The sequence below is a fragment of the Seriola lalandi genome, unplaced genomic scaffold (assembly GCF_002814215.2).
Source record: "Seriola lalandi dorsalis isolate HSWRI2012SDOR001 ecotype SW California unplaced genomic scaffold, Sedor1 jcf7180002054504, whole genome shotgun sequence".
NCBI classification, from domain to species: Eukaryota; Metazoa; Chordata; class Actinopteri; order Carangiformes; family Carangidae; genus Seriola; species Seriola lalandi.
The window spans coordinates 1,160,597-1,177,662 of NW_019525057.1; the positions used below are offsets into that span (position 1 = coordinate 1,160,597).

Below are 17,066 nucleotides of genomic sequence, written 5' to 3' on the forward strand. Positions count from 1 at the left end.
TCCGGCGCTGCTCACAGCTGGGCAGCAGTTGGCAACATCGAGGAACGTCAGCATCACTCTCATCACTTTCCCCTGAGGGAGTTCTCCGGTGTCCCCAGGGCCCCGGCAGTCTACTGTGTGTGTGTGTGTGTGTGTGTGTGTGTGTGTGTGTGTGTTTGTGTACACACTGAAGGCTACACCACTCTCTGTACACCTGACTTGTAAAATCCACGGCAGAGGTGAAGGTCCACTTAACTGATGCATTAAAGATGCTCTGTCACGCAAGGCGCAGCATGTGCAGCTTCACCTTTTTTTTATTATTTATTTTTATTTCTACGCCAGGACTCCTCGACTTGCTCCTGCTGTCTCTCTCAATCACGTTTCCACCGCAGTGCGTTCGGCCATTTTCAGGTTATTTATGAGAGCAGCGCCGGGTTGCAGGGTTTCCTGGGAATAGAAATTCACCAGGTTGTGTTTTTTCTTTAGAGACAGAGAAAAATAAATATCACTGAATGGAAACTAACTCACATTTGCTGCATTTTAAATGTTGTGCATTATTCAGTATGGCTAGGGTATACTGCAAACAACTCTGGGTGAGCATATGTTACACCTCCATATTGTTTTTGTTAGGTAGACAGCTAGCTGTTTCAGGCCAGGCTAAGCTAATACTTAACACATAAATATTAGAATGGCATTGATTAGCTCATCTAACTTTGGAAAGAAAGTAAAAATATTTCCCTAAATTGTCGACTTAGTTGTTTAAAGGGCTCATATTGTGTAAAGTGAGTTTTCCATGTCTGTTTTTTTATTATAAACGTTCTATATTAATACTGTGAACTATCACTCAGAAAACTGTCAGCCAATCAGAAGAGAGGCTCAGAGACAGGCCTCTCTTCTGACCCAGAGACCTGTTGTTGTTAGAGAGAGAGGGAAGCCTGAGAGAGGAGATGTAAAATGACATTGAGATGGTTTTTGGTTCTTAAAACCACAAATATATCTTCTTATGGTTTTCAAAACTTCAAAATAAAACACCAGAAAAGTGTAAAATATGGACCTTTAATATAGAAATTGCTGTCTTTTTTTTTTTTCTATGAATATTTATTAGCAATAGTTTGTTAGAATCCATTAGCTTCTTACTTCTTAAAGATTTATCTTGTCTTGTTTGGTGCCTGTCTGTGCATGTCCTTATGATTGCTAGCCTGTGTGTGCATGTGTGTATTTGTGTGTACCACACTTGGCTCAGACTAGCCGACAGAACAAGGAGAAGTTAATTAAAATGGGTGTCAGCATGCTGTGTTTAGTGTGAGGACAGCGGTTATAAAGTGAGCTAACACTCCACAAATACCAGCATCCACTTTGGTTATAAATCACACAGTCTAATAATTCTAATATAGTTCGGAGCAGAAATTTAGAAGATGTTCTGGAAGCCGCCACAGTACGTGAAATGTTGTTTCAGTGGAGCCCATAATCTCTCAAGGTCCTGACAGCGTGGCCTTTAGGAGGAGGCAGGCTGCTCGCCCCTGGGGTCATAGCCTTTTCTTTAACTCCGCTCTAAGAGAAACAATCGCCCCCGAGACGGCTGCTTTAAAGAACAGCTCCAGAGAGAGAGAGAGAGAGAGAGAGAGAGAGAGAGAGAAAGAGAGTGTGTACCGTCGGCTGCTGCAGAGGAAGTTTAAGCTTACCAGCGCTGTCGGGGCGGGGGACATAGCGAGCAGGGGATTGTTGGGTCTCACAAGCATTAAAGCAAATGCTGCAATTTGCAAAAGGGCTTTTTTCTTTAGAGGAGGTGACTGTGATTATCTCCATAACACTGGGAGGGAGATTTATCAGCTTTAAGCTTTTTTTTTTTTTTTTTTACTTTACACACATTTACAAGTTTGGAAAACGCAGTGAAGCGAAGACGTTGTGCGTTCCGTTATGTAACGACAGGAGAGCTTCATTTACAGATCATTTCCGAGATCATTTAACAAGCAAAATTGTAAGAGGATACAAGATATAATTATATTGTGAACATAGCAGTGTAATAAGAATATAAATTTAGTAATCTGTTCACATTATCCTTCGGTGGAAATCATTTAAATAAATTGAAGCTATAGTCTCACAAACAGTCTTTCTCCTGTTGTACTGTGGATGTCTATAGAGATAACACCAACACACCCCCCCCCATCTCCTGTTGCTATGGTAACAGCTGGGCCCTAACAGCTGACCTGATCCTCCTCTGTAGATAATCTAGTCATTACCTCAGCAGGCCCTCACATATAACGGAGTCATTTGTCCTGACCGTTTGACGCTGCGCTTCTTGACTTATGTAAATGGGTGTGAATTAGAGTTTAGAGTTTGTGTAGATATAAGCAGGATAATAGCAGGTTGAAGTTCCTTCCGCCCTAGTGTTTATACATTATAATCATCATGAAAGTTGTGCTCTCACTTCATACAGACATCATGTTATCTTTGATTAGAAATCAGTGGAAGTGTTTTCATTCAAACAAATCTTTCCTACTTAAAGTGACAGTTCAGGTGATTTGACTTGGGGTTGCGTGAGGTACTTATACATAGAATTAATCTCAGAGTAATGTTATCAAGTTTTTTGTTTCATCAGCTTGCAGAAAGATGACTGTGGTTGCCTGGCTGTTGTATTAGATCGAATCAGATTGTACATGTGGATCTAATAAAGGAGGAGAACCACAAAATATTAATTCATTACGAGATAATTAAGTCATGGTCATGAGGACACAGACGTAATGATTTCATTATGATCTCAAAGTAACAGGCCAGAAGCCTTTAGACCGACATGACTGTCTGGGCTTTCCACACCGTATCTCTGAAACTGCATTCACACCTCACCTCACTCCCAGGTGCAGAGTTGCTACAGCCGCCTGCAGCAATTTTTAAGATGCTGCAACATCCCAGACGCTCTGATCCTGAACACTGTGGATTGATTAGCTCATCACAGTTCAGGTCCAGCGTAGACCTGAGACAGCTCTGTGCCTCCACACCACTCACCCCGCCTGGACCGAGAGGCCAATGTTCCCCTGCCGCATGTTGTGACCACAGACCTAAAATCTAAGACCTTTTTTCTTCTTATCACAGAGCTAAATCCACTTGACTTTTTCGAAAAAGGCTTCGCTCCCAGTACAGAGCAATAGTCAGAAGTGATTTGAGGATTTTCATGGCGTCTTTGTGCTGAGGATTTGTCGCTCTATAAGGTCTATAAGGATTTGTTGCGCCGCTGTAGCTACGAGACACAATATTGCCACACTCCCTGGAGTTTGTCTGCAACCCCGAGTTATTGTCCTTGTCTCCTGAAGGGCAGATGGAGCACAGACTCTGAATGACAATAGACTTGTTAGATTTATCTGACAGCTTCTGGAAATTGATTTATTATTTTTATCTTAAGCACATCGTAATGTTGTTACAGTACTGTATAAATTAAGTAATAATGATAGGGATGCTACTAGTGGTTAGTCATAAGTTTTTCATTAAAGAAAAAAATATTTTGATTTAAGTTTGGTTACTATACAATGTATAAACACAGGAAAGACAAGACAAGCAGACGTTTGACTTTTCTTTTTCTTTTTGCTTTAACAAATTAAATGATGATTAACTGTTGTGACATTCAGCTACTTGAGTAATTACAAAAATCAATCAAAATCAATAAACTGAACACAGTGCTGTTGAGAAGCAGTGTCTTATATGTGTTGTATGAACTCCTGCAGTAAACACACACACATTTCCTCCCTGTCTTTTATTCTGAAATCAAACACCGTGTCACATCAACCAGTTCTAAATTAGAAACGCAACACAACCCCCTCCCATCAGTCAGGAGTCACACTGACTGAGACAGTTGTGTGTTTTTTTTGTACCTCCCTGACGTGACCCCGCTCCAAATAAACGTCTGATCTGACTTGGTTCAGAGCGGGACGACGGGGACAGAGGAGGTTTGACAGGCTGCCTCTCCTCCATCAACGTATAGCTCAGAGTGAGTTTGTGAATTAGAAAATGTGTTTAGAGAAACAACAGTGCTGCTGGTTAGACTGTTGTTGTTTTTTTCCGTGGATTGAGTGTGGGAGAGGAGCAGCAGGGGCGATCCGGGGCTGTAATTGCTGTATAAATGTAGTTCAGGCGTATTTAAATCTTTTGTTAGGATCCATCTGCAGAAAAATGGACTGAGACAGACGGAGAGGAGGGCGCTGCAGTGGCACGCTGTTTTCAGACTTAGTTCTCATGTTAGCCAAAAGTTTGCCTTCCTTTTGCTTCCTGTTTTACTCTCCGACAGGCCCCTTTGTTCTCGGTTCAACATCCCAGTATGGTGGCCCAGACAGGTCAACACAATGCAGAAGCCACTACACAAATGCAAAAATGACACTGCACAACTTCCATTGTGGCTCAATTCATGTTGTGGCTTTTGTATTTGTGTTGTGGCTTTTGTACTTGTGTTGTGGCTTTTGCATTACTCTCGTGGATTTTGTATTCACTTTGTGGCTTTTGTATTTGTATTTGTGTTGTGGCTTTTATATTCGTGTTGTGGCTTTTGCATTCATGTTGTGGCTTTTATATTTGTGTTGTGGCTTTTTTATTTGTATTGTGGCTTTTGTATTCACTTTGTGGCTTTTGTATTTGTATTTGTGTTGTGGCTTTTATATTCGTGTTGTGGCTTTTGCATTCATGTTGTGGCTTTTATATTTGTGTTGTGGCTGTTGTATTTGTATTTGTGTTGTGGCTTTTGCGTTCGTGTTGTGGCTTTTATATTCGTGTTGTGGCTTTTGCATTCATGTTGTGGCTTTTATATCCGTGTTGTGGCTTTTGCATTCATGTTGTGGCTTTTATATTTGTGTTGTGGCTGTTGTATTTGTATTTGTGTTGTGGCTTTTGCATTCATGTTGTGGCTTTTATATTCGTGTTGTGGCTTTTGTATTTGTATTCGTGTTTTGGCTTTTGCATTTGTGTTGTGGCCTCTGCATTTTGTTGACCCATCTGGGCCACCATACATTTGTAGTATATGTGCTCTATCTGACCTCTATTGTGCATCATTGTTAGTTATTTTGAATGTTAGTTCAAAAACTTAATTGAATCCCTTGAATCATATGCCATTTGGTGGAGCCCATATTTTGAAAGGGCAACTTACGTTTCTTCATCTCTCCTTTTTCTTCTTCACTTCCTCTTCCTCATTTTCCTCCTACAAAGGGCACCTTAACTCAGCTTGTGAGCTTATTGCCGTCTCTGCAAAATATTTGTACGACTAAAAGTGCAACCTGCCTCGACACCTGCTGCTCCGTCACACACAGCAGCCACGCAGTCTGTCGTACTCAGCTGTTGTTCATAGTGCTCAGTTTGTAGTACTACTACCACACAGACGACACAAACCCCTGGTCTTCTCTGTCCTCCCTTGTGCTGTCGCTTTAGTGCTGTAGGTGTAAATCCACTGCACCTGGCTGTGTGCCGGCACCGCTGTATAGAGCAGATCCTCTTTCATCCACAGATTACCATTATACCACTCAGTCCTTTACCCCCTTATTGTGCGATGGATTGAGCCTTTGTTCCCAGATGTAATGGCATGGCTGACCACTTTTTCATAGAATACCTTTATTGCAGACATTTAACTCAATAACAGCATCTGCTGTAGAGCAGTTGCAGAGTTGTAGTGTTTCCCAGACGAAAAAAACACCTATTTCATCTGTGTCTGTCACTAACAGATTGCAATATTTTCAGGGTCATTGCTAGTGATTGTAACCTTTTTTATTTATTTATTTTTTCCCATAGCAATTCAAAATAAACACATAGCTTTTGGTTTATTGTTTGTTTGTAGGGATATCCTGCTTCTTTCCTCTGTCAGTTTGACAGTTTGTAGACTGTGGTAGAAGAACGTAGTTAAGCTTAAATAGATTTTAATGCCAACTTAAAACTATTGTATCGTTTTAACCCACTGCTTCCCTTAACGGTTCTCTCTTTTTGTTTGTTCTTTAGCAGCTTTGCTATTTCACCTAACTTATATTTGGGTATAGAAGAGATAATGTGTCATGTTTCATTGAAGTATTGATTTAGAAGTTGAAAATATGTACATGGGAGATATTTTTATATGCAGCAAATGGTGTAAATACTGCACATACATCATGTCTACATTTATGGTGTTAACAAGAATAAGGCAAGGGGTATTAACTGGAGCTAGTGCGGTAAACAGCTGGTCTGATGTATTGGCTAATGTGTTGATATTGGCATAAGTGGCAGACAATACATAGCAAGAAATTGTATGATAATAATAATAAATCCCAAATCTAAGGGCTTTTAATGTTTGTTTATGTAATAAATTTGATATCACCACATATATAGTTATCAGATTTCCTGCCCTTACAAACTGCTTGGTGGACAGTTGAGGTTGTAATGTTATCATATGAGTCTTCATGTGTTACCAGTGGCATCAGTAAATGGTAGGAGAAGTTGCTCTTCGTGATTTCAGTTTGTGCTTTGTTTTATTTTCATTGTCCGTTGCTCACAGCCAGCAAACATCCAACAAGCCCTGCTGCCGCTTCATGTTGCATTGCATCACCTTACCTTAAGCAGTGGACGGCTGTTGCAGAGTATTGTGTGATGCTGAACGTGATGATGACCCGTCTCTATCCCTTTTTCCTCATTGTTGTTGTTGTGCAGGAGTTTGCTGCGTTGACCAAGGAGCTGAACGCCTGCAGAGAGCAGCTGCTGGAGAAGGAGGAGGAGATCTCAGAGCTCAAAGCCGAGAGGAACAACACCAGGGTGAGGGCAGCTTCCACACACACACACACACACACACACACACACACACACACACATACACATCGTGAGACATTTATGTTTTACCCTGCCACCAATTAATCTCATCTAAAATGGTTAATTTGGTATTGTTTGCGTTAAACATGGTGATTCTTCAAGGCTCTGGGCATTGAAAGACGATTGCAACTGTTGTTGTGATAATTACCTCCAGAAGCATTCCACAAGTCTCACAACTTGCCCACAAATTTACATGTCAGCTGCAAAAAAGAGAAAAGAAAAAAAAAAAGCGTGCTGCAGACTGCGATAGAAAGCATCCCGAGGAAGCTTAAGCTATCTGGTGGGTACGGTTTTAAGGGCTGTGGAAGCACTGAAGCAACCATGCACACTGTCTGTTCCCAATGCCCAGACATACCTCATTAGCTCCCCACATTCTGCCTGAGCATTTTTCCACCTACTTCACATGGATGGCTGCTCAACAGTAAAAACTGAGTCCAAATGGCACTGAAGCCCTGCAGTGTCCGGTTCAAAGTATTTTTGCAAAAAAAAAAAAAAAAGCAACAAAAAAATAAATAAAACAACTAAAGACATTAGCGGATCAGCTCAATTTTGTGGGGCTGAAGTCCTGTATCTTCAATGAAAAATATTTCCTTCTTTTGAAGCAGTAAGCACACTCTGCTGTTGACAGATAAGGCTCTGTTCTCCGAGCCCAGTGCTGATGAAGTGTGTATTTACAGTCTCGCACTATCAGTCTCTGGGTGGAGGGAGAAGATTTTAGCACAACAGTGACTTAAAAGAGAGAGAGGAGGCGCAAGAAACGGGGAACCGTCAAAAAGTCATTTTCACTCTCTCACTTTATTATCACCTCAAATCCTCCGATGGGCAATTACCAGGCAAACTTTAATTAAGCTTAGTTTTTGCCAGTGGAAGGTTTTTTTTTTTTTTTTTACTGTACATAATTAAATCTTTGAAGGCGTGTGCAGGCAGTCGGTCGACTGAGGACAGGGTAACGTGATGACAGTGGAGAGACAGGTCAACTTTATTGGTTGTTTGGGATGAAGCATCACAACCAAATCGACTCAAATGGTGCAGAGAGGTGATAAGACAGGGAAAGAAAAGGAGAGCAAGAGAATGTGAATGTGGACATGATGACTGCTGGGAGCTGTAGCACAGGTCTGCATGGGGTCTCTTTTTTTTTTTTTTTCTCAACCCAGGAGCCAAACACGCTCCTGCAGGATCAGCAACTGTTACCGCCACCCTCCTGCAGAGAGTTTGATCACTTCTGTCTGCTAAAATGTCTTCTGGTGAAAATCTGTCTGCGACATCCTGCCGGGAAAATTAAACGCATGAAGTCTGGGGAAAAAAAAAAAGGATAAAACTATTATGGATTGTGTCCTTATTTCTCTTTAAAGTCTGTGCCGTTTCCCATAGCAACAGATGCAAGCCAGATGCTCAGTCCTCATGCTATTGATTAGATTTTGCATCATGGATGTTTTTGGGATAGTAAATGGAGGAGTGTGGTTTACTTGATGAATGTTAACCCATGATGACGATGATGGTGATGATGGTGATGATGCTCCAACCTGCAGATATCCTGCAAATAGATCCCCAACATGTTCTGCAAGATCCCAAACCATTCTAGCATCCTTTTTCTGACACAGTGCTCGTCCTTGGCGTGGTCAACAACAGAGAAGGTGTGTGACAGGCTTTAAAATCATTAATTTCATGGTTAATTTGAGAAAAGCAAATTAGCAACTCCAAGTATGTATTTCTTGTAGCTCGCCTGCAAATGATGCTAGTGATGCTTTAGCTGTCAAGATGAATAATATAAGAGAACATACTGGATATTTAGTTGACACTGAATCTCCTGTTGCTCTCATCTCCATCTTTGTCTGCTGCTGTGTTCTTACATTAAATGGTTTCCAGTGTGCAATAATGCTCAGTAAGGACTTGTGTAGAGAGACGGCAGACACAGCAGTCGTAACTTTATTTCCTAGCCAGTGGTTGACCACAGAATACATTTAATCCAGCTGCAGCCACAGCGGAGGATGTTTAGACGAGGGAGGCGGAGTTGGGTCAGCGATGAAGTCAGTGAGCTGGAACTTTACCCTTTAACAAGATCTTTATTTTAGGGGTTATAATACTACGTCCTTGAACAACTTTCTCAGAGGGATTTAAGTGTTGAGATCTGCGTCATCACGAAAACCGCCACAGCACCAACAAGTAACGTGGGCAAACGATCAGCAGATGATGCCACACACTGATCTCACAATGGAACCAGTGCAAGAAACCGTGAATCATGCAAATTAACTGATATTCTCACATACTGGGCGTTCACTGTCACTTATTGTCATTGTTTTGTAGTTATCTTGTATTCCTGAAGTCACCCCCCCCCCCCCCCCCCCATCATTGTTGATATTTTCCAATGACGAGGTATTACAGTAAATACACATTATCATTGTAAATTATTTTTAAAACATTCTCTTATTTCACAATAATGGAAGGTGATAATATGTGGTGATAATAAAAGGTGGGGGTCACACACACAAAACACACCTATGGGTGCTTGTATTTGTTTATGTATCTATTTTTGCATTTTGCACATGCTTCATCAGGCTTTCCTTTTCTTTCAGCAAGCCTTAAGGAGCATTCATCCTTAATTGTAATTATTTTAATATCCTTTGAGTGCAGATTATTCTCGGAATAGATTAATATGACCTCATCACATGATTGAGTGGATCTAAAGCTGAGTCTCTTGTCTGAGCCTCTCTTCCTCCAGATTACGCCTGTGTTTGTCCAGCATGTGATATATTCATGTGATTTCTCCAATGCGTGTGTCCTCAGCTACTGCTGGAACATCTGGAGTGCCTGGTGTCCAGACACGAGCGGTCGCTTCGCATGACGGTGGTCAAGCGGCAGGCTCAGTCTCCCTCGGGGGTGTCCAGTGAAGTTGAAGTCCTCAAAGCCCTCAAATCCTTGTTTGAACACCACAAAGCCCTAGATGAGAAGGTAAGTCCGCCTCCATTAGCGCATCATTTTATTGTCAAAGGGGTCGATGCCTCAGCAGCGTGTACAGAAGGTATTAACAATCAATCTCTTAACTTTGTCTTGGTCTTAGGTGCTATGAGTCCTTCCAACTTAATTAGCATGTAGGTGTAGTCCTGTAGAATCTTTCAGACAGTGACATACTTTCTATTAACTGTATATTAACTGTCAATCATGTGTTGTTTGTCGAGGTTTGTGGTAAGTTGGACCCAAATGCGGCCGAACCAAACAGGGAAACACAAACATCAAGAGACACAAGGAAAACCACTACAAAATAAAACAGGAAGTGACAGAAATCCAAACGTAGATTCAAACATAAAATGTTGTTATCGTAATATATTGATGCATTGACACCAAATGATACAGACATTTCAGCTGCTGTGTCATCTGAGCAGGGTTCCCACTGGTCCTTGATACCCTTGAAAGTTTGTGAAAATAGACATAAATAGATAATTGAAAGTGCTTGAATTTGTGTATTCAAGTTTTTTATTTATTTATATTTTTTAACTTAATGTTAGTAAATAGGCTGAATGTCACTGTCTGCATGTGTGGAGGAGACCACAGTCACTGTAACACAACACAACTGAGAAGTGTTCACACATTCAAGCCCCCCTCTCTCTGTTTTTAATTGTCCTCTGTAAACTTCTGTAAGGCCTGTTAATTCTCATTATAAATAGTCTTAGTGATGTAACAGTTATTAACCTTGATCAGTGTTTCATACTATTCCCTGTTGGTTCCTTGAATTTGAGGGAATGGCCTTGAAAGTCCTTGAAAGGTAAAAAAAGAAAAAGTGATGTTTAAGAAGGTGTGGGAACCCTCTGTGTCTGTGTTTTTCTGCTATAATTTGTTGGTTTCAGCCTCCACATGTTTCTCCTACCTCCTCACAGCCAGCTAATTTATGACCTTAGCCCCCCGTGTCATATCACCACCGCTCCTGTAATCCATTCAGCCTCTCCTCTAAAAGCCATCATTTATAAAGCATATCCAATGGCAAGGGAATGAAAGCTGTCTTGTGGGCGAGAGGGGGGGGGGGCCTCCCGACTCAGACCCCACCTATCTTCTAATCCAGGATCAGCCTCCTCTTGAGATCTGGCATCCCATTGGGGCACAGCGGCCGTGGTGCCCGGTCACCATGCGGTGCAAGTAATTGCTCCATCACAGCCACAACAAGCCTGGGAGAGGACAAGTGAGCTCTGAGTGTTCACAGACGAAGAGAGGAGCGTAGGAGGGGAATCTCCTCCCAACAACTGGTGCTTTAAAAGCAATAAAAGCCTCACAACGCTGCTTTGAAGCCACTGCAAAGTGTTATTGTGAAGCTAAGGGAGGAAAAGAGGACAGCTCCTTCTGCTGCAACAGTGGGGCTTTTTGTTTGCTGTGTTAACCCTCGACTGCCTAGACTGGAATTTAAACAGTAGTAGAGAAAAAGTGGGTGTATTTTTCCTGCCTGGGCCTTTTACTACAGTATGAGTCCAGCTGAGAGCACACGCAGAAACTTGCACATGTTAAGATCATGTTTGAGCAGGTGGGAGGTTCATGATATGTGTTTGGTTGTTTTGGTTTTCAGGTAAGAGAGAGACTACGAGTGTCACTCGAGAGGGTGTCCGCCTTGGAGGAGGAGCTGACAGCAGCCAATCAGGAGGTAAGAGGTGCCACAGCTGTTCTGTTCATCAGGACATGGATGGATAATATCATGATCACAGAACATAATTTTAAGAGTTTGTGTTAGCGTTTTGTTTTAAGTTTTAAGCCACATTTTTACAATACAGTTTTCAGATTTTGGTCATTTTTAACTATGTATTTTAATCAGATGAAGGATTTTAGTCATCCGATGTCTTGATTTTAAATGATTAGAAAAACAAGCGGAGCAAACGTCCACTCCCATTCCCTCCCTGACGTCTGCCAAACCGTGCCGGAGAAACACCGATTTTAAACTTGAAACTGCTTTATTCATTGTTTTTACTGGATTTAATCACCATTTGTTTTGGAGAGGAAGAGACCTCTGTGGATAATTCAACTGGCAGTTTAAATCTCCTGAACATCTGGATCATAAGTTATGAGAGAAACAAGGCAAGCAAACACTAGTAGCAGCTCAGCTTATAGCCCCTCTGACACGTCTTGTGTCCACCAAACAGTGCCGGAGAAACACACCGATTTTTAACTGAAACTGTTTTATTTGGTGTTTCTATTGGGTTTAATTATCCATAGAAACTCAAAATAAAGCAACTGAGACAGCTTTGAAGTGCTTTCATTCATTTCCATTCAATTCTATTCAAGTTTTTGTTGTGCCTTTAGGAACAACTGCTGGAGCAGTTTGCCAGATCAGCAGATTCACAAAAAAAAGAAGAGGAAGGGAGGAGGAAATAAATTGTTTTAGACAACTTCTGTTTTTTAAATTGCTTCACATAAAAGAAATTCAGGAAAATATAAAAATGTCAGAAAATAACAATAACAAGAAGCACCATTTAAAGGCAGTGTAGTACATACTGTAGCAGCCTGTACATGTTGTGTAGAGAAACATGTTCCATCTCACAGAACAACTGCCTGTGGATATAAATCTAACAAATGTCCTGAATTATGTATCAACTCAAACACCCAGAAAAAAAACCACCAGCACATCTGCAGGCATCCCTCGCACAAAATAGACACAGTGCACATGACTGGCTGAAGCGCAGCGCTGACAGGAGAGGGACCGCTCTTTCCACGGCGCTCCTGACTCCCTCTCAAGCTCCAGGCTCAGGCTGGCAGCAGAGCCAGGGCAGCTCTCACACACTGCAGATGGTCTTGTTCCAGCTGAGAAAAACCCTCAGGCTGGCACTTTACAGCCTGTCAGACATGCCAGTCTGACACTCAGGCCTAGGATAAAAGTGGGTAAGGAGACGAGTGGAACAAGGGGGGAGGGAGGGCGGAGAGAGGTCGGGAGGTGTGTGGAGTGGGTGGACGGACGGACAGACAGCGAGATCTGTCTGGAGAGGAGAGGAGAGAAGAGGAAGGGCAAAGAGAGGCAGAATACAGAAATAGAGATGGCAGGTGGGAAGCAGAGGCAGGTCGTGTGTTTGCGTGTGTGTGTGTGTGTGTGTGTGTGTGTGTGTGCGTGTGTTTTAATGGGAATGTAGTTGGTCAAATCACATCTGACGAGGTGTGGAGACAAAAACACGGAGAGTGAGGTTCACCAGACAACCTGTAATGATGTGTTTGAGTAGTGAGTTGATGCTCGAGCTGCTCGTGGCCTGAATCCAGGGCCAGAAGGAAGGTGAAGCATCGGGATAAAAAGAGAGAGAGTGAAACAAAAGGAGAGAACAGTTAAAAAAATAATGTGACAGGCTGGTTCCCGAAGTGATCTTTCATTTTTCTTTTACTGCTTTTGGACAAAGTCTACGTTTTAACTGATCTGTTAAATCCCCGTCAGTGGACGACATAGCACTTTGAGGAATATCCTCACATTGCGCAGCGTACGATACATCTGCACGGCCGTCCCTGGTAAATGCTTAGCGCCACACTTGTCTAGACTGCAGACCACGAGGCGGTGGAAGAGGCAGTTAAACCGGCTTCTCCCGAATAGAAATGTCCACACTTCACAGGCTCCAGGGAGACGGGCAGAGCCGTGAGCCAGCAAACCGGTAATTGATTTGGGATGGAGGTCTGGTATGAGTCCCTTCTACCTCCTGCGGGGGTTTAGTCAGCACAGCCATGCCTGATGAAATGGGCGTCCTTTGACCTCATGCAGTCACAGGTGTTTAAGTGGCCACATGCTGATAACGGCTGGTGATTTGCAATTTGGAAAAAACCATAATACAGAGTGTAAATTATTATTTGCTGTTTATTTGTTAATTTATAAGAGACAATGGATATTAATCATGACTGTGACACATTTTGGTGTAAAAGTGCGACAGTTTGTACCCTATTAAATCTATAGGAAATTTAGGCTTAACCATATTTAAGTTTGAAATCCACAAATATTTTCTTTAAAGCCCTCGAAAACTTTCTAGCATAAAATATTCACGATGAAGCAACAATCAAGATCAACGTTCAGGAAAAAAAAAAACTCCTTCAAGTGTTCAACACTCAAAATTCAGTGTGATTGACAGTCGCCTGTCAACATGAGCAAACAGCCCCACAACTGTCACCACATCTTTTCTCGAGTACTGTATATCCTGATAGGTGTCATCATGTGACATCAGCTTTTCCACCTCCTGAATCCCAGCCTGTGCAAAGAAATCTTTCATGTGAAATGAGCCAAACTGTTCGAACTTGGGCTGAAACGTTTCGAGATTTATTTATTTAGTCCTTAGGTGTCAAATGACGAGACATTTTTCAATCCTTGATAGTATCAAACCAATTCTGGCGGTTCATTAAAGTGTCGATACTCAGCACCACAAATCCTTTCGCTGTTTGAAAAAGGTCAATATCACCCCATTGGTAGAATTTTATTGCAAGAAAACAAGTCGTTTAGGACTTGGTAAGACATCAGCATAATAACAAGGAGGAGTTTTGCCTTGGGACCAATCAGGTCTACACTAAGTGAGATTGAAGACTTGGTCCGAGGAAACACGTTTCCTCTTTATTGTGCCTGTTCTAATCCTGTGCGCTAACTCTCACATCTTTGCCAAAGAAATCCCAAGGCAAATTTCAACACACAAAATTAATGCCCTTTTCACCAATATGTGTGTGTGTGTGTGTGTGTGTGTGTGTGTGTGTGTGTGTGTGTGTGTGTGTGTGTGTGTGTGTGTTTGTTCACATTCACATATCTGCTCCAAAAGCATGTGATTGATTGTAACTCAAGCGCATTGCACCAGAGAGACTTGAATGCCCCCAGCTCTCACCTTGACAACATCAATCTTTTATACTCTAAGAACCCCACACACCCTCCCTCACATTTGTCCAATCTCTCCTTCATCACATTACTTCAGACAGTCCTCTCACCACACAAGTGCTAGAGAAAGATAAGAAAATCGTGATGCTGCGCCTCATCTCACGCTTCTCGTCCTGCCTCTTCTTCTCCATCAGATGGCTGCCTTTTGATGGGAGGTAAATCAGCAACATCAAAAGGGAAATAATAGGTGCTGTGTTCATTTTGCATCTGGCAAACTTGGTCCTTTCTGTAATTTCAGAAGTGGAGATGCATCTGTAGTAGCTCCATTCATCATTTTTGTTGTGCCATTATGTCAAGGGAGGTCTTGGTGTTTGATCTCTGAGCTGGAGAAGTTACAGACGGTCTCAGAATAATGGTACAGAAACATACGGAGGCATAATTATGCCCTCGTTAAAAATAATGAACACACGCTCTCCGGATTCAGTGAAGAAGAAGCCAAGCTGTTACTGGCGAAGTTTCAGGCTGCGGAGTTAAAGTCCAAGCTTAATGTTAGAAAACCCGTCCATTAATCATCTGTTCCTGCATTGTGGCCGTGCTTTAAAGAAAAATCAACTTTTAACGTCGTGTCACGTATGAGTTTAAACCAGATTGTGTCAAAGTCAGCTGAGAGCATTGTTTCTTGTATCGACGTCGTGTCATTGATTGTCCTCAGGCTTCCTTCACTGTTTTCCAGTAACTGTATTACAACTCCTTTTGATGCAAACTGTATAAATACTGTAGTGTGTGCCTGGGAAGTTTCATTGAAATCATTTAAAAAAAAAAACAACATGCAGATTTGAGAGTCCTGGGTGATTGAGAGATTAAAGTATTTCCAAAGCTTCTGAATACCCACAGAGTAGAAGCAGCATGATGCAGCTCCAATCACATCATGCCAACAGCACAACACGTCTACTGTAGTATTTTTTTGTTGTTGTTTTGAGTTCTTTCTTTGCTAGTGCAGGGAGTCAGAGTGGGATAAGTTGAGACATCCTGGCAGGGTTCAGCAAACTTATTTACTGTGAATGCAAATATTTTTATGTGATGACTTTTTCTTAAGGGAAATTCCACTTTCACACAACTTTGATTATTTTACATTGTAACAATGATATTGAAGAAACCACGTTCGGCAGCAGAGAAAAGCCCCTTTAAGCAAGCCCAAAGGTTATCCAGACGTATTGTAAGAGACAGACTTTGTTTTAAAAGTCCATCATGATCATAATTTGTGGGAATGAAAATGAGCCCAAAGGTGCAATAAACCAAAACTTTAACAAGAGACTTCTCACTTCATTGTGTTGTTCAATTGTCTCAATGTGGCTCAAGAGGTTGACACTTTTTGTCGCTCATTTTTAACAGTTTGCGTGCTGCAAATTACTGTCTTAACTCCCACGAGTTTCAGGTTCTGGAAAGTCTTGTTTTACTCGGGGCACCGGAAAGTCTCAGGGGCAAGTAGCAGCCAAGTCCACTATCTGCCTTTCTCTTCCCTGTCATGAGGAGAGTGATAATCACATGGTGTCTGTCAAGGCAAGAACCTAATTATTGTTGTTGTCGGTCACCCCTCTGACAGGATTATGACTCTAGGACAGTTGTTTAAGGTGGTGAAACGAGGCACGAGGTCCGCAGAACACGATAATTATAGTGATTTGCATCGGCGCTCACATGTTTCCAACTTAATGTTAGTTAAAGTGATGTTCCAGATATTCCTAGAAAGGGACAGACTGTAATTTACTAGCATTACATAAGGAGGACACACTTATGCAGCTATGTATTGATGCTTTGTTTGGCTAATGTTGCAAGGCCACACGCTGAATCTTAATCTTCTGATCTTATTCTTCATCCAACATTAACTCTCTGTGTTTCTATGTGCAAGCAAGTTTTCTGACATTGTGTGTGTGTTTCAGCTCCTAACCTCTTTTTCCTTCCGGCAGATTGTGGCCTTACGGGAACAGAATGCTCATATCCAGAGGAAAGTGGCGTCTGGAGAGGGAGGAGAGGACATACTGGAGGGTAGTGAAGCTCAACAGAAGGTCCACAGCAAGGTGAGCAACCTTGATAAATTACGGTACACGCACACACATCCCGAAGGAGGTTAAGGCGGTGGTCAAGCTCAGTGTCACTTTAATTGGGCACAAAACCGAACCAAGCTAGTATAAGAAATACTTTTAGCCTGTTCAACTTTACCAGGAATAAGGTATCATTTTGGGGAGAAACATTAAATCCTTTTTATTTTTAGGTCTAAAAAATATCATCTCACTGAAAAAACTGCTAGAAACAACAGAATACTCTGTGAACTGGACAAGCAAACCAAAATGCTGCTAATATGGTATGAAAAAATTGAAGTTTTCTTGAAACTAGCATAAAAATCTAGCTAACACAGGGCTAGCTATCCTTTAAAACTAGTTAAAAATAGGAATTTAAGCCCGTTTGGCTTTATGCAAGCAATGAACTGTTAGAA

The 17,066-nt window shown here is 41.7% G+C and overlaps 1 protein-coding gene across 6 annotated transcripts in view; it reads left to right on the forward strand.

Moving 5' to 3' along the window:
* The window catches only part of ppfia2 (PTPRF interacting protein alpha 2), a 153,097-nt gene that overhangs the window by 101,552 nt on the left and 34,479 nt on the right, over positions 1–17,066 (forward strand). For all 6 annotated transcript variants that reach the window (XM_023413105.2, XM_087175824.1, XM_023413111.2 and 3 more), the window contains exons 3-6: positions 6,625–6,726; positions 9,565–9,729; positions 11,330–11,404; positions 16,540–16,650. In XM_023413105.2, the coding sequence (XP_023268873.1) occupies positions 6,625–6,726; positions 9,565–9,729; positions 11,330–11,404; positions 16,540–16,650 (453 nt within the window). The remainder of the gene's footprint in view (positions 1–6,624; positions 6,727–9,564; positions 9,730–11,329; positions 11,405–16,539; positions 16,651–17,066) is intronic.